The sequence below is a fragment of the Anarrhichthys ocellatus genome, unplaced genomic scaffold, assembly GCF_004355925.1.
Source record: "Anarrhichthys ocellatus isolate YVR2014 unplaced genomic scaffold, GSC_Weel_1.0 scaffold28, whole genome shotgun sequence".
NCBI classification, from domain to species: Eukaryota; Metazoa; Chordata; class Actinopteri; order Perciformes; family Anarhichadidae; genus Anarrhichthys; species Anarrhichthys ocellatus.
Genome location: NW_022280058.1, coordinates 306,819 through 329,510, shown reverse-complemented (window position 1 = coordinate 329,510; position 22,692 = coordinate 306,819). Strand labels below are relative to the sequence as shown.

General features: G+C 40.7%; 2 protein-coding genes across 6 annotated transcripts in view; both read left to right on the top strand.

The window, feature by feature from the left end:
• The window catches only part of tpcn3 (two pore segment channel 3), a 14,893-nt gene extending 8,330 nt beyond the window's left edge, over positions 1-6,563 (top strand). The window contains exons 11-20 of one of the 2 annotated variants that reach the window (XM_031863018.1): positions 51-236; positions 716-745; positions 2,376-2,440; positions 2,665-2,752; positions 2,837-2,906; positions 3,367-3,586; positions 4,030-4,120; positions 4,406-4,519; positions 5,110-5,222; positions 5,913-6,563. In XM_031863018.1, coding sequence (XP_031718878.1) covers positions 51-236; positions 716-745; positions 2,376-2,440; positions 2,665-2,752; positions 2,837-2,906; positions 3,367-3,586; positions 4,030-4,120; positions 4,406-4,519; positions 5,110-5,222; positions 5,913-6,037 — 1,102 coding nt within the window. In that variant the 3' untranslated portion in view covers positions 6,038-6,563. The remainder of the gene's footprint in view (positions 1-50; positions 237-715; positions 746-2,375; positions 2,441-2,664; positions 2,753-2,836; positions 2,907-3,366; positions 3,587-4,029; positions 4,121-4,405; positions 4,520-5,109; positions 5,223-5,912) is intronic. The other variant, XM_031863019.1, reaches the window with a different exon arrangement.
• Positions 6,564-7,587: 1,024 nt separating this feature from the next.
• Positions 7,588-22,692, top strand: part of ttbk1a (tau tubulin kinase 1a) — a 39,264-nt gene continuing 24,159 nt past the window's right edge. The window contains exons 1-7 of one of the 4 annotated variants that reach the window (XM_031863014.1): positions 9,730-10,431; positions 13,168-13,248; positions 16,470-16,628; positions 18,006-18,153; positions 18,813-18,886; positions 18,985-19,125; positions 20,616-20,720. In XM_031863014.1, the coding sequence (XP_031718874.1) occupies positions 13,246-13,248; positions 16,470-16,628; positions 18,006-18,153; positions 18,813-18,886; positions 18,985-19,125; positions 20,616-20,720 (630 nt within the window). In that variant the 5' untranslated portion in view covers positions 9,730-10,431; positions 13,168-13,245. Of the gene's footprint in view, positions 7,691-9,729; positions 10,432-13,167; positions 13,249-16,469; positions 16,629-18,005; positions 18,154-18,812; positions 18,887-18,984; positions 19,126-20,615; positions 20,721-22,692 lie in introns of those variants that run through there. The other 3 variants (XM_031863013.1, XM_031863016.1, XM_031863015.1) reach the window with 3 other exon arrangements.

Here is a 22,692-nt window from a genome sequence, read left to right as displayed (position 1 = left end):
TGTGTGTGTGTGTGTGTGTGTGTGTGTGTGTGTGTGTGTGTGTCTTTCAGGGCCTTTGTGATCGTGTACGACTTGATTATCCTGGTGAACGCTGTGTTCATCGGTCTGGACGAGGCGAATCCGTTGATCGCTAACTCCGAGTGGGTTTTCTTGGCTCTCTACCTGCTGGAGATCCTGCTGAAGCTCTACGTGTTCGAGCCCAGAGCGTTCTTCTCCAGGCACAGCTTCTGGAACTGGTGAGGACAAGCTGACACTCGCACTGCGTTTGTCCCAATTGAGCAAAGGATTCTGGGTAATGCTGCATTTTGTCCACGGGAAGCTGGAGATAAAGTTCAACAAATATTGTTATGAGGATGAAATTAAGAGGTTCGATCCGATTTCATCCAGCTAGTTTCTTTTGCATCACGATTCATGAATTTATAGAATTGTTATAAACTAATGTTGGACGTATTAATGAATCGAGGTATTAATACCTTCTGATGGACTGCATGGACGTTTATAAAATCATTATTTACATGATCTTGGCTCAACTTGAAGAAAATGTGTATGATTTGGTACAAAATAACTATTTTATATTTCAATATTTGTTTGAAGCTGCTTGTGTTTGAAACTCAATAAGTGTTTTTTCAGAACATCCTCCGATATGAGGAAACACTTACTGATAAACGTTTCCTAATCTAAAATCAATGAGCTGTGTCACGTTCATTTCACACAGCTTATCTTCATCCCAGATTATAAGTACAAGGTATGTGACACATGTTCCAGTTCCATTATCCGCTGCTTCTTCAGTCGAACGCCTGTCAGCGCTTGGACCAGCTCACTGATGCTTGAGGCGGCAATTTATTGGGTTGTTTTTGTGCAATTATGGAGTAAAAACACTTCTTTGTAGAGCTGTTTTAGGGCCAAAATTCTGAAAGTTAAAAAGTCTTAATGAAAAAGCCATAAACAATTAATTAAAAACTGAGAAACCAAAACTGCGAGCAAAAAACAAACCCTCTCAGGTCTTCAGATGTTGTTCTCTGTATTTTGACTGTGCGAGGTAGAAACAGTGACTTCAACCTGCCGCTCACAGTTTTGGTTTCTCATTCACACTTTTAGTTTTTTCTCTCAGACTTTTTACATTTTTTTTTTTTTTACACACAATTGCCACTTTATTAGGTACACCTGTACAATCTAATGCAATACAACAGTTCTGCCATAACTTAATCTGTCTTTACAAAGTTTATAATGTTCAGTTTTTGTTGACAATGTCAGAAACCTGTAAACAAAATGTGGTGTTTCTAATCCTGTGTCCTTCCCATTATTTTCATATATATTTAAACAGCCATTTGTAAAAATATGGAATCAACATCCTCAAACACCTAAAACCGATATCCAATATTACCCAAATCAGCCAAGCAGTTGCTGAAATATTTTTCCATAAATGTGATTATACTAATTAATGCCAAGTATCCAAATTGTTGGAACATATGCAACATTTCCAGATTCACAAAAGGGCTCTGTGGGCTGGCATGTACATGGAGGGGTCAAAATATTAGAAAACATCTCCACCATCACTAACTGTGATTGAATTGGAACTTCTATCACGAGTCAACACAAACTGAATATGATAAGCTCCATAACTTTATGGCAGAATAGCTGTATTGTATTAAACTCTGCAGGTGTACCTAATAAAGTGACCACAAAGTGTGCTGAAACTCTTTTGCTGCAGCTGTTGAAGTTGTTTTCTTTCTTTTCAGTGGCATTGTTGCGCTCCCCGCTGGTGAGCAGTGCAGCTGCAGTGACTTCAGTCGGATACGTTTGTATGTTTCATGGATGTATCGTAAGAACTGGATATCGAACTAAAAGATGGCACCGTCTTCATTTGAATGAAAATTGCTCACTGAGCTTAAAGCCCAAAAAATCGTTTTGTGGCTTCCACATTGATGCTCAGCCCGTTTACATCAGGGCGTCGCACAAATGAAAATCCTTTTCCAAATATAAAACCTCCACGGGTTACATATTCATAACACACAGAGTAATAACTGAGCTTGTTTGCAGTTGGAAACATCCTGTGAACAGTGTTACAGATGTCTCGTTTATAATAGAGGTCTATGGGGGAAATTGTTTGTTGCAGTACCTCGAGTGACCACTGGGACAAATTGACAGGTTGAGTGGCGGCGCCTACAGATCTTTTAATACATCCATGAAATGTTTCTGTCGTTAAACATGTTGATGTCTGACTGACATCCTGTGAACACAAATGGGACAAAAAAAACAAACATCAGCTTAATTTAAGCTAACGCCGGTTTTGCTTTCAGCTTCATCACTGTCGAAGAAAAGTATTTACGCTCAACTTATTTTATGGTTTCCTAATGTTTGATTCGTGTTTTCAGGTTCGACACCATCATCGTCATCTCCGCTCTCATCGCCACAATCGTCAACTCCGCCGTGACATCATGTAAGTTTGTTCTACTTCTGTTTAAACTTAGCGGTAGCTCTGTCGGTACGTTTGCGCTGTTAGTGCTGTTAGCACCGTTAGCTTTGATTTGCCGGATATTTAACTGAAGTTTAAAGAGAGCTTTAAATTTAATCTTTAGTCATTTCAAACTTTTAAAGTTTGGTGCGACATGATTTATAGTTAAACCAGTTTCAACCTGAGTAATCGTGTCCGCCCTGTTGTAGCGGGAAATTACACCAGCCGACAGATCCTGGACATCGTCTTCATCCTGCGAGTCCTCAGACTGATCCGGGTGGTGGACAGCATTAAAAGGTTTGATCTTTAAATGCACTTTTGTCTGATTCAAACACGGTTGATGTACCATCGCTCTCTCATCTGGACTATATCCCCCGTTAGGTTTCGTGCAATCATCAACACCCTGATCAGGATCGGACCAGCGATCCTCACATTTGGACAGCTGATCATTGTAAGTTGTGGATAGCAGATTGTTGGAATATATTATAAGGCATCTAAAAGTGTATTAGTTTTCCCGACAGTGCCTAAAAGTAGTCCATGTTTATAGACCTGTGGTGTATTAAGCACTCTGACAGTCCACAGTCTGCTTTTGAGCTAAATGCTTACGTCACAATGGCAATGCTAGCATGCTGATGTTTAGCAGGTTTAATGTTGACCTTGTTCACTAACTTAGTTTAGCGTGCTAACATGCTAACATTGGCTAATTATCAGTGCAGCTGAGGCTGATGGGAATGTCATAAAGCATCGTATCGGAAACATTAAAATGTTGACCTGATGATGGCGCTGGATGAAAAGTCAGGATCACCAGAGTTTGTACAATTCATCCTGAGGGGAACATTAATGCATGGACCACTTTTCATCACAATGTATCCAAATCAATCGTCCTCCATCTTCCTCCTCCTCCTCCTCAGGTGGTGTACTACATCTTTGCCATGGTAGGGATGGAGCTGTTCAAGGGGAAGGTGAAGTTTTACGAGGAGGACTCCAGCGACCCGGCGAAGGCGTACTGTGGAAACCCACTGCTGAAAGGAACGGCCTACGCACAACTCAACTACTGCAAGAACAACTTCAACAACGTGGTGTCGTCCTACATCCTGCTGTTGGAGCTCACCGTGGTCAACCAGTGGCATGATATCCTTCACCTGAACGCCTCGCGCACGGGGAGTAAAACTGCTGGTCAATACAACAGTGTAGAAACACTGTTAACGGTCGGAATTCATTCAGAAATGTGCTAAAGTCAAAATAGTGATAATACCCAAAGCCAAAGTACTCATCCTGCAGAATGGCCTATTTAAGAATCATATTGAATTATAAGAATTGATGCATTAATGTGTTCATCACTTTGATGTTGCAGTTGGTAAAGGTGGAGCTCATTTATCTTTTATCTGTATTTTTTGTATTATTAATCTGAATCTGCAAAGTAACTAAAGTTATCAAATATATGTAGTTATATTGTCCTATGAGATGTAGTGGAGTAAACCGTTCTCCCGGATATTATTATGATGTTTAGGAATCATTTCTTTACTCCGATTGATTCAAATGTTAAACTCTCTGATTCCTTAACGTGACTCCACTGCTCAGCAGCGGCTTCGCCGCCGTCACCCACATCTCAGCCAGGCTCTTCTTCATCCTCTTCCACATCATGGTCGTCATCGTCATCATCAAGTAAGACTAAGGAGGAGCTTGATTTACATACTTTACATTATATCATTATCTCTACTGTTTTTCACCAAGAGGTGCCCATTAATCCACTGAGAAAAAGGCACTCCTTATCACTGCAGAAGTTGCCTGAGAAGTTTTCTTCAGTATCAAAGTATTCCAGTCTGTACGTCCATGGGTACATCTGCAGTCAGGAACTGCTTATTCAGCATCCATTTAATCCCCGCAATTTGCCGTAACATAAACAAAATATTGTCTGGGGCTGACGACGCATCACTTCCTGCTTTTCAGTATCTTCGTGGCGTTCGTCCTCGAGGCGTTCTTCGTGGAGTATTCGGTGGATAAGAGCGACCTGCAGACGTCTCTGGAGAGGAAGATTGAGGAGCTGGAGCTGGCTGTGGCACAGTACGTTACAAAGGCAACCAGGACCTGTCACTCACTATACTCCAGGAATGATCGGCAACAGCACGGACGTTATATTTAGCGGACGGGTATTAAGGACCGTACCACTTTAGGATTTCCAACATGTACTAAAACACAGTATTTGTGTTTTTTTTTACTCCGTGTTTTCAAAACTTTACAATCAGACTCTCAAATATGAAATCCTGAGATGACTCGAGATGGATTAAATTATATTTTTAAGACATTGATGCTAATGAACGAATGATTAGAAAAAAAAAAATGATTATGGAAAGTAAACCAGATGAACTGGCTAAGAAAATCCCTGGTATGTTTTTAAAGCACTTTATTTGTTAAGAGTCTGAATCGCTTTTATAGTCTGGAATGTACATTTAACATTTAATGAAATGGTTCCCAACGTTTTTAGCTTGTGATCCCTTGTTACAGGAATGTTTGTCGTATATTTTCCATTTTTAAAGGTGAACTGGTTCAATAATCCACAAGGACGAAGCAACGACAAGAGGAAAATCCCGTAAAATAAAACCCCAAAAAGTTTGGTTATTCAGCTGTTTTATCCGTGTTGTTTTGTGCACCAGGGAGAAGTTGGAGGATAACTTGGTGAACGCCATGGAAACCATGGACAACGACCAGGGAACCGGCCAATCGGCAAACAACAAACCCGGCCTGATGTTTAAAATCGCTTCAAAAAGTAAGAAACAGTCAGACCATCAGGGTCACAGCAAATGGATGCTTTTATTTTGAAAGGGCAGACTCTGTGGGACCTGTAGATCAAAGAACCAGAAGAGCAAAAACTCTGAGAGCAGCTTTTACTCTTTGACAACTCTTTATTTTTATTTTTTTTGGACAAAAAAAGTGAAGGTGGTCTGATAAAAATCAGACCACCTTCAATGGAATTGCTTTATTTTGCTCACCAGGTGTGTTCAATGTGTTCGCCGTTTCATTTTACTGATATCATTTGGTGTGAAACGTGGTATGAACGCCAAGAAATCCTGTAGAACCTTTTAGCTAAGTGCTCATTGAGTAGCCTTTGAAATCAAAATGTAAAACTTGTGTTTTAGACATTTAGTCCAGTTTTAACGAAGAAGTCTTTTCACCTGCAGATCACAGAAACCTTTTTATGAAGCTATGAAAAACAGCAATACAAATTAATTAAGATTTGTTTCCCCCCCCAAATAATTAATAAAAAAAATTCATAAAGATATCACATTTTGAAATTTTCTGTTCAGTTAAGTTTAACAAAATAAAATAGCTTTTGTGTCTTCTGGGATTTCAAAATTTTAGTTCAGAGACAGAAATCCAATGTGCTCTGCTCCTGATCTGTTGATTATTATTGATGATGATGATGATGATGATGATATCACTGGTTGTTTCCTGTCAGGATATCGGACGGTGGACGCTTTGCTGCAGCGGATGTTCGAGGCCGACCTCGACCCCGAAGACTTCGCTGAGAACGACGATGAGGCCAACGGGAACTTTGCAAACCCGGGGTTCAGCTCTGCGTAGACATTAATGTATAAATATATATGAAGGGAACCAGGTTATATCATGTATTTACCGTTTTATACTAAATGTTAAATCTGATGTTTATCCATTGTTATATTTTTATATATCTTTCCTGTAGCTCTGTGTAGAAACACACAGAGTATTTAAACTGTTTGTTTTATTTATTTCTGACCTCTTTGTGGCAGAAACACAAAAAAAAAAACTAAACAAGTCTGTTTCACAGATGCAGCAGAAAGTGAGATATCAGGAAAAAATTTTGAAATGAATAAACTAAAGGTAAGATTCTCACTTTAAATGTTTCCTTTGTTAGTGAGGAGACTAAAGAGGGACAGTGGGAATGTGTGTGAATTTGAAATGTCATTAATATTTTACTAATAAAAAGACAATATCTGCCAAAAATTAAGGTTTAATATGACTTATTAACTCTTCCTTCCATTGAAATTCAGTAATGTTTCTAACACTTTAGGGTCATGATATTTTATTGTTATAACAGTGGAATCTGTAAAAATCAAATAAAAGCATAAAGATCTTAAAGAAACTTACAAATTAATATAAATAAGTTTTTATTCAGGAAGAAGTCCTCAAAAGACCATGTGATCGAATTAAAATACATTTAAAGTCATTTCTAATTGAGAAGTAAGACACAAAAAAGTCATAAAATGTGTATTATATTTAATTGCATCATTAATCTGCTGAGTCAGAATAAAGCTGTGAAAATGGAAATCTGGATTTTTATGAAAGGAAAATATATAAAGGGAGCCAGATATTTGTATGTGGCTGTAAAACTGTAATATATATCTGATATTGATAAGTGTGGTTCAGCGATTTAACTCACTGTGGATGACGAGTCCTACCGGAGCAAACTCGGCTGATGAAGACCGTGTGATTTGGTCAAAAGCTCCAGAACAAGCGAGTAAGTGGAGTTGAGATTGTTTTCTTAATGATATGAGGAGTCTGCGCTCATTACAATCAAAGCAGCAGAAATGGAGAGTACATTTACTGAAGTACTGTATGTAAGCACAGTTTAGAAGTACTTGTAGTATTTCCGTGTGATGCTACTTCATACTTCTACTGCTTTACATTAATCTGAATGTTTGCTGCTTTTAAAAATACAACTTTCTTCTATAAAATCACTGCACTTCTGTCTCTCAGTACTTTCACTGCAAAACTTTAACTTCAAGAAGCTAATAATACCCATGTACTTTTACTACTGATACTTTAACTGGATGAAGCTGAAGATACTGGTGTACTTTTACTACTGATACTTTCACTGCATAGAGCTAATAATAGTTGTCGTACTAATTCTTTAACTATGTGAAGCCGAGAATACTTGTGTACTTGTCCTACTGATACTTTAGCTACATGAAGCTAATAATACATGTGTTCATTTACTGCTGATACTGTAACTACCTGAAGCGGATAATAATTGTATACTTTTACTGCTGATGCTTTAACTACATGAATACTTGTTTCAACAGGCTCCGTGCCAGCAGGGCGCGCTGTGGGGCTGCAGCTTTAACGTGGAAACAGCGAGGAAGTGTGTGTAGGTGTGTGTGTGTGTGTGTTTCAGAGTGGTGCTGATGCTGTAGAGATGGAGCAGAGGGAGTGGAGGAGGAGGATCCTGCTCGGCTCCGGACAGAAAACAACATTCAGGTAAGAAAACAACAAACAAACGCTAGAAACTGATCGAATCAAGTGATCGCAGCGAACATCGAACAGGAAACCAAAGCGATGAAGAGAGTGTGTGTGTGTGTGTGTGTGTGTGTGTGTGTGTGTGTGTGTGTGTGTGTGTGTGTGTCTCGGTGTGTGCGAGGCCACAGGCACGATGTCGGATCAATAGAATCTCCACAGAGAACAATCGATCAGATTTGTTGTTTTCTATTGAGAATAGAAGCCTCCCGTCGGTGTGTTGGTGTGTCAACAGTAGAAAAGGCCCGACGGTAAATGAAGGGGAGGATGAGGCGTTCAGGTGCTGGTTACAGGGTGGGACTGAACAGCGCCTCCTGCCTCCCTCACATGATTAATAAAACAACGTTACTGTAAAGACGGAAACAATAGGTACACCACATATACAATACTACAATACTGCAATACTACAATACAAAATAAAATGTAGAATCAAATATATAAAAAAACACTTGTTTACACTGGGGTTTTTTAAATTTCTAAAAATAAATACAACGCTCTACTATTAAATAAAATATAGAATGCGATACATACAAACGTGAGTGCAGGTGATTTGTTTACATTCGGGTTATAAAATAAAATGGATCAAGATTAAGAGAATGCTTAGAAGAAATAAATACTGAATAAATGTATCATGGTAAACCATAGCATTAAAACACATGAGACACTGTATGAAATAGGACATAATAATAAGCAATGACAATAAAGACCATAAAATGAAAAAAAAACACTACAAAAAAGCCCGACTGAATCGATGGGTTTTTAGTTCCTGTTTAAAAATATCAATATTTTCAGCGGCTCACAGATCCAACGGCCTGGAGAGTAACAGCTAAGAGCAGAGGACCAGAGGATCGGAGGGCCTCATGGTTCATAAACTGAAAGCATTCCTGAGAGGTAGTCTGGTGCCATGTCGTACCTATAAACTAATAAAATAAGTTTACAATCAACTGGAAAAACAGGTAACCAGTGTAGAGAGAGCTGAATGTTTTGAGCTAATTGAAGCTGGCTTACTGTATTCTTTGGCAGACCAGAAACTAGAGCGTTGCAGTAGCCGAGCCTGTTGGTTGTACAAGCATGCATCATAGACACTAATTCTGCCTCCATAGTTCTTTATGGGAACAACTGCAATACCAGTGTGGGGAGCATACATTAAGAACTTGTCTGATAAGTATTCAGGCCTTAAGTGAGTGAAAATTACCTTAAAGTGTTTTCTACAAATGACAGATAAGCAGTGAAGGGACTTGAGGACAGGTGATGGTGTTGGTCAGTACACGTGCTGCTGCACTGTGACTGATCTCCAGCTTATTTATAGCTTTTCTTTGGTCGACCAAAGAGGAGAGCATTGCAATAATCAAGCCTATAGTGATAAAAGCATGCATAAGTCTCTCAGTGACTGCCTGGGAGAGGTTGCACTTTAGCAATATTTATAATGTGATAAAAGTCTGTTTAAGTGAGATTATTGATGCGAGATTCAAAATCAGGGTTCAGAAGCGCGCCTGGGATTTTAGGTTAGTGCACAGCATCTCTCTGTGGAACTTTGCTCCAGTTATTAAAGAGTAAAAGTCCTCATTATGCAGAATGGCCCCTTTCAGAGTGTCTTAATATCTGCATATTATCGGATTGTTATCACCTGCATGGAAAGAGCGAGACACCTGAAGACATTTTTCACTATGTTCTGAAATTTTATAAACAAAATAACTAACTAATTTATTGAAAAAACAATTGGCAGATTAACTGATGATAAAAAATAAGTTGCAACCCCGAAATGTATTAAATCAGATCCAATATGTTCAGTAAATATAATGTATTAAATCTTCAGTTGTTGTGATAAAAGACTGAAAATTTAAATTTCATCAGTAAAGTTATGAACCAAACAAAAAAAAAAATATATTTGGATTCAGATGTTCTTAAAAGATGTTCATATTAATAACTCTTTGTATATATACTTTTAAATGACACTATACAGGTTGATACAAAGTGAATATATAATTAATAATACAAAAAATGATAATATTAACTAATATTTGACAACAATAGGGAAACAAATAAATACACTAAAAAGAGGTGATGACGCGTTCATCATAGGGCGTTTTATTTTGAAAGCTGTGACCGGATGTTGTGGTTGTGTGCGGTGACGCCGGTTTGACGCTGGTGGATGCGGAGCTGCAGTGCGGACAAACAGGCTGGAGTCGGAGAACCTGACACCCACAGACCGCCTCTGACTGACAGACAGACAGCCGGCCCGGGTCAGCCTCAGACGGGGTTCTGGATCTGGTTTTGTCCCGGATTTGACTCTCGGATCTGGTCCTGCAGAAGGGAAGATCAGTCCGCATCATCCTCCTCCTCCTCCTCCTCCTCCTCCATCTGCAGCAGCGGAGTACCGGAGGAGGACCGGGACCCGGACAGCAGGTTTTAATGAGCGCTCCTGGGGACACAAAATCTGTTCTTGTGTCTTTGTGGACTCGGTGCGTCCCGGTCCTGCAGCAGCGAGTCTGCTCTGCATCGCACGGCCGGTCTGTGTTCTGGTTTGATATCGGGGACTGTTAGAGGAGAAATAAATGGTGGTTTAGTCCTGCGGGAGACTGAGGCCCAAACCCCGGCCCCCCTTTAGAGGAACGGTGGGTTTTCTGGACCAGGACGTTTTGTGCCGAAATAAAATCCCAGATGAAGATTCCCAAAAGGCGGAAAAGGAGCGGACGGTGCGCCAGGTAGGCCTGATCCGGACTAGGTTTAGCCCGGACCACAGAGATCAGTGTGTGCGTGCGTGTGCGTGTGTGTGTGTGTGTCCCGCAGTGATGCGTTAACGGAAGTGAATTTAATGATCCGTATCAGAAACGTTTGATATGTGGCCTGATGATAATTTTTGGACTCGGACTGATCCGGGTTGTGTCTCTGTACTGATCTCTTAATTCATAACTTGGGTTAGTCCGGGCCAGATTTATTGATCAGCAGGATGTGATGGTGCGCATGCGCACAGAGCATCATGACTGTGCACTGCAGAGAGGAAGGATTCAACATGGGTGATGCAGAGAGAGAAGGGGAGGAGGGGGGGGGGAGTAAAGTAAACCTGGACCAGAGCCGAAGTTAGTCTCTGACACATTATTGTCATTATTACATCAGTAAATATATATTCTTCTTTTTACCAGAGAACAGCAATAATATGATGTAACAAAGGTTAAATATGCAGATTTGGTAACTTTCAAAATCCAATTTTGACATCATTTGATCTAATGACAAAAAAACAATTACATTTGATGAATGAAAATAACAGATGTTCTGATAAATATATATTCACAAACTAAAAACCATCAAACAATAAAAGAACAATCAGTTCCTGGAAATGTAGAGCTTAATTTAAATCCCTCTGATGTAATTTATTCTTCACACAATTGTTTTATTTGTTGACAGTTTTTTTTAAAAAATGTATTAACAATTGTTTTTTTTTTTAAATGTATTAACAGTTATTGTTTTAAGATTTACATTTTTTTATTAATTTAACACATTCTTTGGTTTTGGGATTGTGGCACAAACGGTTTCTCACTAATATCTTGCTTGAATTCCACTCAAATAATTCAATTAAAATAATTTAAAGTATTTAAAGAAAAGCGGTGAAAATACAATGTCTACTTTTTTTTGTAATATTATGGCAGAGTTTTACATATTTTGACATATTTTTTTAGAGTTGGTTTATAACTGCAGGTGTGTCTGAGCAATATGCAACTGTTCTGTGTTTATTGTTCTCTCTATTGTTCCATCTGATGTCAGATTCACCAAAACACTTTCAGTCTACACTGGTGTGCACAAAGTCAGCAGCCTGGAGGACGTCGTACTGATAGAGCTTGTCCTGTTAGCGGCCGAGCTAACACGACAGATAAAATGATGTGAACAGCACGTCAGAGGACGTAAACGGCTCATGAGAGTCTAATAAGAAGCTCAGAGAGATATCGTGACTGAATAGTGTGTTAGCTGTTAGCTCATAGTTCATTATTAAACCATTCGAAGAAACAAAGCAGCAAAACTTAGATAGATAGATAGAGCAGACCGGCACATACGGGCACTTAGCAAAATGCTGAGGTTGATCACATATAGACTGCAGAAGAGGGACGCCTTAGAGACTAGCCCCGCCCTAAAGCATACCCTGCTTTATGGTCTGTTTGACTCTAAATGGAGCATCATTTACTAAATGAACATCATGCTGTATTGAAAATACTTTAAAATAGAGATTGAGACCATAAACTCATGTTCACAATGTTTACTGAGGGAATAAATCAAGAGAGAAGTAGAGTCATTTTCTCATAGACTTCTATACAATCTGACTTTTTTGCAACCAGAGGAGTCGCCCCCTGCTGGTCAGTAGAGATAATGCAAGTTTTAAGACACTTCCGCATCGGCTTCACTTTTTAGACCTGGAGGTTTTGAAGCCTTTCAAAGCATTATCAGCGTTCGCTATCTTGTTTATTTTTTTTCGGTACCAGAAGTGACATGAGAGGGCGGAGCTAAGTATAACTGAACGCTGAATAAGACATTTTTAGGCGACGAAAATGTTACAATTAACTTCCATGAGCTAACTCTGAAAAGGTTACATTTGTAAGACGAAAACACGGACAACGCCGTGGTAGCAACCTGTCAATCACAAGGTAGCCCCGCCCTAAAGCATACTCCGCTTTATCGTCTTTATTTGTATCAATGACCCAAGTCAGTGGCCGTATATTGCTAATCCAGGCATCCAAACATATTTGATTGCATCATCGTGTATTGTCTAAGGGTTTACTGAAAAACAAACAACCTACATCCAACTGTTTAATCAAGGCTGAAAGTTAGTTGGAGACGACGGTCTGATGTCACATATCAGATCTGGTTTCTTCTGTTTATGTTGCTCAACCCGCTACACAACGGCTTTTCAGCCATTTCCTGTTTCTCTCCTGATTTAACAGCTCAATTATTTTCCCCAAAAGGGTTTGTCGATTGATGCTTGATGACGTGATGCCGGTCTGGTCTATGTTCAGTTCAGATGAACTGGTTCACATCATATATGTCTCGTGACAGAAGCCTGAAGATGTGTGCGTTTGTGTATTTCACAAAGATTAGCAAGAAAAGAAAACATCATTTGTTGTTATAAATACATATATTTTTCCACACCACAAAACAAACCACACCGTGACGTTTGTCCTCAGGCTCGAGGAAAGGGTCGTGTGAACTAACGGTGTTTTGGTGAATGTGGCTTCATGTGGTGAAGCTCAATGAACACCGTTGAGGTTCGATGATATTTGCTGTTTGAGGATCTGAAGCTGTTGTTCTTTAACCTGAAGGCCTGTCCCTCCATGCCTCCCCCGTGATGTCACTGTTTGGGCCTGTGTGTGCAGGTCGGACGGCTGCAGCGGTCAGCCGTCCTCTTCCTCCTCCTCTTCTCCTGGTTTAACTGTGCCCTCTGTTTTGGCTTGTAGGCTAACACAGGAACAGGAAGGGTTTTGTCCCGCTCAGGATTTGTTGTAAGCCGTCAGGTTTTCCGGGAGCTCAGAACTATGGTGAGCTTTGACTGACTTCATCAGATCAAAACTGGAATGATGCAAACCCGGCTTCTGGCAGAGCACCCCCTCCCCCCTCCCCCCATGCCAGTAACAGACTAGTAGATTTGTAAGTGAAGACGAGATGATGAAGAAGAACAAGAAGAAGAAGAAGAGCAAACTGAGGTTTGAAGGTTGAGAATGTGTCTGTCAGGATGTTTCACTCTGATCTGCTGCTGAGACGCTGCTGGACCTCAGAGTTTCTCTGGTTCACACTGATTCTTTGTCAATACTCTGTGATACTACATATGTATACTCCATACTCTGTTAATAAACGCCACAATACTCCACTGTATGTCAATATATCTTAAAATAGGAGATGATACAAAACAGTGAGATGCAGCATAATGCAATACTGCTCAATTAAGTTAAATTAAATATTAAACTACGCTGTTGTGGTCAGTCAGTACTATAGTAGAGTACATATTGTACTATATAGAATTTAGAATATATAACTATGGTTTTGATAATAATATACATACAGTATACTATATTTACAAATACTATAAGATATGATGAAATGCAGATATATATATTACAGTGTAATAATATAATAATTTGACTATTACACAATATAAAAATACGATCTATACAATATTATACATGCAAACCTATTTTTCTACGCTACCGTATACAAATACTATACTAGACTACAACTGCACTATATTGTAATATATGATGTAATACTATACAAACCTTTACAATACAACAGCATACTTTATATTTGATAATAACATAATAACTTTTATTATGCTTTACTACCATACTAGTGTACAAATACCATCTTACGTCGTACTATACTGTTCTATATAGCTATAGTATACATTGCTAACCTTTGTCATACAATATGATACTATACCAATGTATTCTATGTTAAGTATACAGCGATACATTATACTACTATATCACTTTGTTGTATCAGTTCTGATTGGCCGGTTGCAGTGAATTCAGAGAATCTCTGTGGTCCCGCCCTCTGCAGTGATTGGCGGCTCAGCAGTGTGTTGAGGCCTGCAGCAGGTTTCACTACATCTCCAGTGTTACAGTGACTCCCAGCTGCTGGTCGCTGGTCAGCTGATGATGATATTGATGGTGCTGCTTCTGCTGCTGCTGTGTAACACAGCTGTATCACTGCAGGTGCAGAGAAGCCTCCTCCCCTCCTTCCCAGTCCGTCCAGTCCTCTTGTCAGAGCTGGTCTGACTGGAAACACAGCGGACACTCTCCATTATATCTGCAGTCCGCCTGAGCTCTGCATGCACTGATGACGGCCCGTGGCATTTGCATGCAAGAACAGCATGGTTTGGGGACTGACATGCATCACTTTGAACTTCAAATTTTTCCCCACGAGTCCACCGAAAAAAAAGCCGATGACCATTCATGGCAGACATGTTGCATCAGAGCGGCAGCGTCGAACAGTTCAGCTCGGGTCGACTATACCTGCAGAGCACTGAAGGGACAGACAGGTGGCTCACAGGTGAATGCAGCTGTGAGAGGGATGCTCAGTAAGATGCTGATGAACAGGGCCACCTCATTCTCTACTGCTAACCCATTATTCGGTGTGAAGGAACAGGGTTTATGGTCGTCTACTTCAGACTCATCAGCTCCAGCTGTGCAATAATTAGCTCAGTTTTAATCAAAGTCTTTATTATTTGCCAATGACCCCCAAAAAAAGTGGTCAAAAAAGACATTTTAACACCTTCACTGCATACAATATTCAAGATTACAGCACTATAACCGCTCAGGTCTGCCAGCATCAAACCTCGACCCACATATGTAAAGCCCTATGGGGCTTTCTTTCCCCTGTAGTCGTCTTCTCAGGCAGAGCTCACTCCCAGGCCGTTTGATCTCCAACAAGCTCCTCCAACTCAAAATCTCAGAAGTGTTTCTAACCTTCGACTTAAACTCATCCGGCTTAGTCTTAACGGCGCTTGTTGGGAGCGAGACTCGACTTGGGAATGTTCACTGCCTGCCAAGTTCAACATCATTATTAGCTTCTTAGACAAAATAAACCCCTTTACCAAACAACTTCTTTGTCACTGCATTTCAAAATGAATGTGGCGCTCCCATGAAGATGAAGACGACACAGCAGCAGTACTTATATTTGCTTTCACTGGGAAGGCTGGGTATCTTTAGAAAATGTGCTGTTTTCTGTTAAACCCGTCCTAAGAAATTATTTGGAAATGACTCAGAAAAACACAACAGTTCAGCCCTTATCACAACCAGTAATTCTTTATTTATATTTTTTCCCTCTGAGCTGTATTTTTAAAGGAATAGTTCCACATTTAGTGAAATCTTCTCTTTTTCTCTGAGAGGTAGATGTTCAGATTGATACTCTCATGTCTCTACGCTACATATGAAGCTGCAGCCAGCAGCTGGTTAGCTTAGCTTAGCATAAAGACTGGAAACAGTGGGGGGTCAGTTAGCCTGGTTCTGTCCAAAATGTACAAAATCCACCTACCAGCTGCTCTGAAGCGCCACGATGAAAGTGTTCTATCTCGTTTGTTTAATCTTTAAAAAACAGAAGTGTGAAAACAACATGTTGTGGTTTTACTGGGGGTTTAGTGAATTCCTGTCTGACCTAGTTGACTGGTAACTGGATTTTGTTACCGTCGGACAGAGCCAGGCTAGCTGTTTCCCCCTGTTTCCAGTCTTTATGCTAAGCTAAGCTAACGGGCTGCTGGCTGCTTGCTGGAACTTCATATTTAGGAAAGGCGAGAGTTTCCTAACATGTCGTACGTGCCGTGTAGTTCAGGTGGATCATGTTGGGACTTGTTCCAGTGCCATGCTGATTGTCAGTTCAGATGGCCCGTTGTGATCTCTGATGATTCGGTGGAGTCCATGGCCGTCGGGCCGTCGCAGCAGTCAGGATGAGAGCAGAGTGTCCGGCTTCTTCCTCTGCACACATGATATTTGCTCCAGTTACTGCAAATACCATCACACCCCCAACCCCAACCCCAACCCCTCCGCCCCCCTCCCCCCACCGGCCTGTAGCCTGATCCAGCTGAAGAATGGCTTCTAATGGCAGCCAGCCATCTCTAATGCCTGTTGTTATACTGGACTGCTGTGACTGTCCCAGCACAGGGCTGTGGTTACACTGGGAGCCTCCCAGTACCGAGATGATGTGTTTAATTTACTGACTGTTCTGCCTTTCTCCCCCCACCACCTCCCTTCATCCCCCCTCACAGATAAATGGCTCTTTTAAGCTGGGAGCTGCTCGTGTTCTGTCTGGCTGGCAGATGCAGTGCCTAGTCCCCGGCCTCCAGGACAACGCCAACATGAACGGGACGTCCGAGCAGGCCGACATCCTGCCGCCAAACTGCATGGTCAAAGACCGATGGAAAGTGGTGAGTCAGGAACTAAATATGTTTAGAATCTAAACGACAGAAACACAGAAAATGTCAAAATGTTCCATTAAGAAGAAAACCGTCAGTGATTTTATTTCATGTTTTATTATATTTTCTGGGTCAAACTGCTGCTGTTAGTCTGAGACGAGACATTCACAGTTTCAACTCATCAATCACACGTTTAATACCTTTTACTTCAGAGAGTTTCCACATCGTCAGACTAGAATAGAAGAATCATCCCAGTCCACATTTAACTTTATGGTTTTTGTCAAATAAGAAAACAAAACTAGTCATGTAAAATGCATGTGAGCTTCAGTTAAAGGGCTTATGCATATAAATACATGTAATTCATATACAAAAATAAAAAGAAACACTGATGTGATCCTTTGAGGTCCCTTTGGTTTCTGAAATATGAAGTTATATAATGCAGCTCCTGTCTCAGCCAATCAGATCGCAGCGCGGAGCCTGCAGGCTGTTTGCACTTCAACGATCAATTTACTGCAGAACCACTGAACTGGCTAGGTTCAACACGCATATATATACGCATATATATATATATATATATATGCGTATATATATATATATACACATATATATGTAATGAAAAAAGGAACAAAAAAGAAGGGAAAAACTGACAAACTAAGGACAAACAGAAGTGAAAAGGGGAAGAGGGGATACAAGGGTGAATCAAGAAAGAAAGGTAGTAAAAGGAGGAAAGGAAGGCCTGAAGAGAAGGAAAGATTGAAATGAGGGAAGAAAGGAGGAAACAATAGCAGAAGATGGGAAGGAAAGAAAGAGGGGAATTATAAGAATAAAGGCCAAACGATTGGAGAAAGGAGAAAAGAAAACCTGAAGGAAAGAAATAAGGGAAGATAGAAGGATTAACGGGGAGAAGAGATGTTTCCTGTTGTATTCTGGGTTGATTTTAATTAATTGTTTTTTTTCAATGAATGCTTTTGTTATCAGTGTGTTTTCTCTCTCACTTTGTGGAATCAATCCTGCAGCTGAGAAAGTAGGAACAAGAGTTGACGAAAAAAAGTAAAGAAAAAGACGATTAAGGGGCTAAAAAACGAATAGAGAAACAAAATATTGAAGAAGGGACGAATGAATGAAAAGAAGATGAAAACAATGGGATGAAATAGAAAGATAGGAAGACGAGAGATTGGGAGAAACAAGGAGAACGAATAAAGGAGGGATGAAAACTAACAGTTTTCAATGAAAAAGCTAAAGTATGTATTTTTGTTTGACACTGAAACCAGAAGACTTACTTTCTGTTTCATTCATGATGAAACTCTTGTAGCCCCAGTTGTAATGCTGTAACACTGAGATCATCAGACCGAAACCGATCCAGAGTCTGTCCTGCGTTCTTTGTCCCAGCTGAAGAAGATCGGTGGAGGCGGGTTCGGGGAGATCTACGAGGCCTTGGACCTGCTGACGCGGGAGAACGTGGCGCTGAAGGTGGAGTCGGCCCAGCAGCCCAAACAGGTGCTGAAGATGGAGGTGGCTGTGCTGAAGAAGCTGCAGGGTGAGACACCTTAAACCTTTGGCTCTCTTCTCATGAGTTAGGCGGCACAACTTAAATAGTGCTTAAACAATAACTTGTACTCCATTTAAATCAGCTAGGCCAGTTTCACTGTGACAGCAGAGTTCACCTGTCTGTACGCATGACCTTCACAGACTAATATAATCCGTTGGAGAAGCTGCAGCACATTTTGACCTGCTGATGGCAGATTTTGGTAGAATGACCAAAATCTTTAGGATTCATTTTCTGAACCAAAGGTCATAGAAAATGTGTGGAACAGCTGTTAAGATATTTCAATGTGAGCCACAGTGTTGAGCCAGCAGATTAAAACACTGCTGTTGGTTTCATAAGCAGTTGTTACCGGCGTCAAGATTCTATGAGTCATGTAACTGATTTTGAACTAGAAACTGACAGCTGTCTGCAGATATTGAATCTAAACCTAGTGCATGCTGGGTAGTATGCTAATGAGTTTCTTAATTGAATCAGTTTTGTAGGACGTTCATTCTGAAATGTTTCTAAAGGCAGACACTAGAAATGTTAAGTTGCATTGTACTCTTTTACAGTGTCAGTTGTTGTGTTGCATTAGAACATTTTACAGTGTGTCAGTTGTGTTGCATTGTAATCTTTTACAGTGTGATTTACTCTGTTCTTTTCCCTTCCAGGTAAAAACCACGTCTGTAAGTTTATTGGCTGTGGGAGAAATGACAAATTCAACTACGTGGTCATGCAGCTTCAGGTGAGTCCGTCTACGCAATGAAAGCTACATGGGCCTGTTAAGGCTTTTATTGTGAAGGACATAAATACAGACTTCACACCGTCTCCATATTGTTGCAGGGGCGTAACCTGGCCGACCTGAGGAGGAGTCAGCCCAGAGGGACCTTCACCTTGAGCACCACCTTGCGGCTCGGGAAGCAGATCCTGGAGTCCATCGAAGCCATCCACTCGGTGGGCTTCCTGCACAGAGACATCAAACCGGTACGATGGAAACCAGTTCTCCCAGTACTCTTTTCATCAAAGGTCCTTTACAGAGGAACGTTGCTGTCTTCTTCTGTGGTTTCACATGTAGTGTCAGCGAGGGAGTCGATTCGAAGCCCATGTTTTGTACTTGATCTGAGGAGCCGATTGGCTGTTAAATCTGTGAGCTTATTTAACTGGATAGAGTTTTAACTGTGTCAAAAACTGATTTATTGCTATTTTAATGCATCAAAAATGCATTTATAATATCTGTCATTAAGTTATAAATGATAGAACCAAACCCAGAGAAACAAAGTAACAATAAAGTATTATTTTCATATTGTGGAACAAGAAGAAAAACAGTAAAAATGAAAAAGGATGTTCATGCTGAATATATTTACATATTAATAAGCAGAGCTGGAACAAAAGCTGGAGGACAGTGATGAGGGGGGTGGATGAGGAAGGTCATAGTGAGGAAGGAAAGCCTGCAGACCGTCTGGTCACCGTCATCATGGTTATTAATGTGATCCAGTCCGGTCTGCGTCTGGTTTTCATCAAATCCAAATCCAAATTTAGTTCCACACCGTTTCACATTTTATACTTCAGATTCACTTCACTGTCTCACAATATTCTTCATCTCAGAGTCTCGTTGTTTCGTGTTCATCACAGAGTTAAAAAGAACAAAGGAACTAAAGGAAAGGAGATGAAAAAATGGTTAAGCCCCTTTTCCACTGGACACAAAACCAACACCCACTAACATCTGGCTTGTGTCTTCAGTGAGAGAGCAAACAATCGACATTCATCCCGGGACAAATGACTCCGCAGTAATATGCTCTCCTCGAAGCCACCAGACTCCAGACCACAACAGTAATTTCACCTCGCTGAGCATCGAAACACACTGAATTTAAACTCGACAGGAACAAAATAAAACTCAAAACCATCTTCCAGACACCAATGAGGCGCCGAAAAACACACTTCATTCAAACTCAAAAACAAGCGGCGATGAATGCAGACGATCGGCTCAAAGTCGTCGTAGAAGACACTTCATACAATCTTGCCAAAAACAAAAATTCTCACCAAGCTGTCCGCATAGTAGCGGCTGAATGTTGGAGAGGTAAAGCAGTGTGTTTACTGGTAGCTGCCATAGCTGTTAGCTGTTAGCCAAACACACCGCAAACTGTTAGCCCCCTCTTGTGGGCGCAGGGAAGCAGGTGGGAGGTCTGGGTAAGAGTAGTGAATGAAGAGTCAGCAGGCAGACAATGGCAGTATAAAACAGGCATTTAAAGGTCTGAAGAGAAAGTGTTGAGTCACCGCAACCACGACATGTCCTTGGGCATGCATAAAAATGCAGATTTTTTATTGACTCAGACTGTCGAAGCCTCATATTCACTTCACATAGACCTTTGGTTTTGTCCTCCATGACTTCCATTGAAACCTCATCATGAAGATCTCTGTTAATGTCCAGTATGAACGACATTTCTCACAGTTTCTGTCTTGTTTCGTTCCTGCAGTCGAACTTTGCGATGGGCCGGCTTCCCTCCACCTACAGGAAGTGCTACATGCTAGACTTTGGTCTGGCGCGGCAGTACACCAACACCACCGGAGAGGTCCGACCGGTAAGAAACCTTATCGACAACGTCCGTGCTGACAGTAGCATTTTACTAACAGTTAATTCTTCATCACATCAGGAAGTATTTACAGACTTTAACTCGCTGTTTGTATGGAAGACCCGTCCAGCCGCCAAAATAAACAGATGAACATTTAGAAATCATAAATATTAAGTCGTGAGTATCTTATAACTGTGATTTACAATGTTTGATTTTCAGACTTAATAATGTCTTTGTAACACATCATTTGGGCTTTGTAAGTCCCTGTTAGCTCATCATTCTGACATTTTAAATAACAGTTATGAACGACATCAACATTCTATGTTCTGGTATAAAAGATAAATATTAGAAACAAAACATTCTCAATTATTAGTATTATTTAAAGGAGAGTTAAGCATATGATTGACATCTCATCTCTCATCATTAAATATTCAGACAAAGATTTGACTGAGTCATACTCTTTAAAATCATTTTATTCTTTTCTGGTCATTAGATTTGTGAATTTTTATGTATTTTATTTTCATCTTCATTCTTTGTTTGTTTTTTAGCAGGACTGCTCTTCCATACTGAACACAAACTATATTTTCACTTTCCTTTGAGCTGCTTGAAAAAATAAACTGAATTATAAAAAGCTTAAACTGCAGACAGGGTGTGTTTGCTGCATTGCAGCACATTAGTTTAATAGCTCACTGTAGACTGTTTGTCTGCGTTGTCTGTTAGACGCCTAATGTCTTGTGTGTGTGTGTGTGTGTGTGTGTGTGTGTGTGTATCAGTGATACACTGTGATCAATAAGGACTTATTAGATATCATTAATCAAGATGATATAAGAACAGCAGTTGTCTGATGCTGCATGGGGGGATTTTGTCCATGTTTGAATGGAAAAGGCTTTTATTGTGAAAAGTCTAAAATACCTCTGGATGTTTTGATTGGTCGTCAGTCAGTAATCAGGTCTGCTGGTTTTCACTGTTGCTGTTTGCTTCTTCTTCATCTTCTTCTTCTTCTCTCATTCCTTTATGCCGTCTCTCTATCAGACTGAACTCTGTGATATTTTTAGATCAGCGACTACATGAGCCGGTTACTGTCAACTTCCTAATCCCCTTCTATCCTCCTCCTCCTCCTCCTCCTCATTCCATTCCTCCTCCTTCTCACTACTTTTCTTGTTTCCTTCTTCTCTCTTTCGCTTCCATCTCAACTCTTCTCTCTTCCTCCTCACTTCCATTCTTGTTTCTTCCTTTCCCTCTCCTCTTCCTTGTCTCATTCCTCTTCCTCCTCCTCCTCCTCCTCCCATTCCTCACCTCCTTTCTTGTTTCACTCTTGTTACTTTTCCTCTCCTCTGCTTCTCCTCTCCTCCTCACTTTCTTTCTCTCCTCTCCTCTGCTTCTCCTCTTCCTCCTCGTCTTCCTGCGGTGTTGTGTTGCTTCTGTTGCAGCAGTGAGATGAATATTTGATGCTCCATCGTGCGTCAGTGGGCGAGCGACCTCAGGCTCCCTCTCTCTCTCTCTCCCTCTCTCTCTCTCCCTCTCTCTCTCTCTCTACAGCTGAGTCAGCTTCTGTCCGCTGATCTGAGAGGATCGTCTCCCCCTCTCTCTCTCTCTTTCTCTCGTCCTACCCCTCCCCCACTCTTCATCCTGCTGCCTCTCCTCTTCCTCTCCATCTATTTCATCCCTCCTTCATCTTTCAGCAGTACTCTTTCTCTCTCCATTTCTCTCTCTCCCTCTGTCTGTCTGTCTCTCTCTCTCTCTCTCTCTCTCTCTCTCTCTCTCTCTCTGACATCATCTCTGATCCAACAGGAAATCAGCCATACTGCCACTGTAATATAGCAACTGCAGTAGTATTTATTTTAAGGATACGTCTTGTGTTATTTTAAATTGTTCTTATATTCATCAAATCTCATGTGCAGACTGAAACAATGCGTTGGTCCGTCTCTGAACAATGTCCGACTTCCTGTCTGTGGCTCTCAGCTCTAAGCCCATTGGTTCC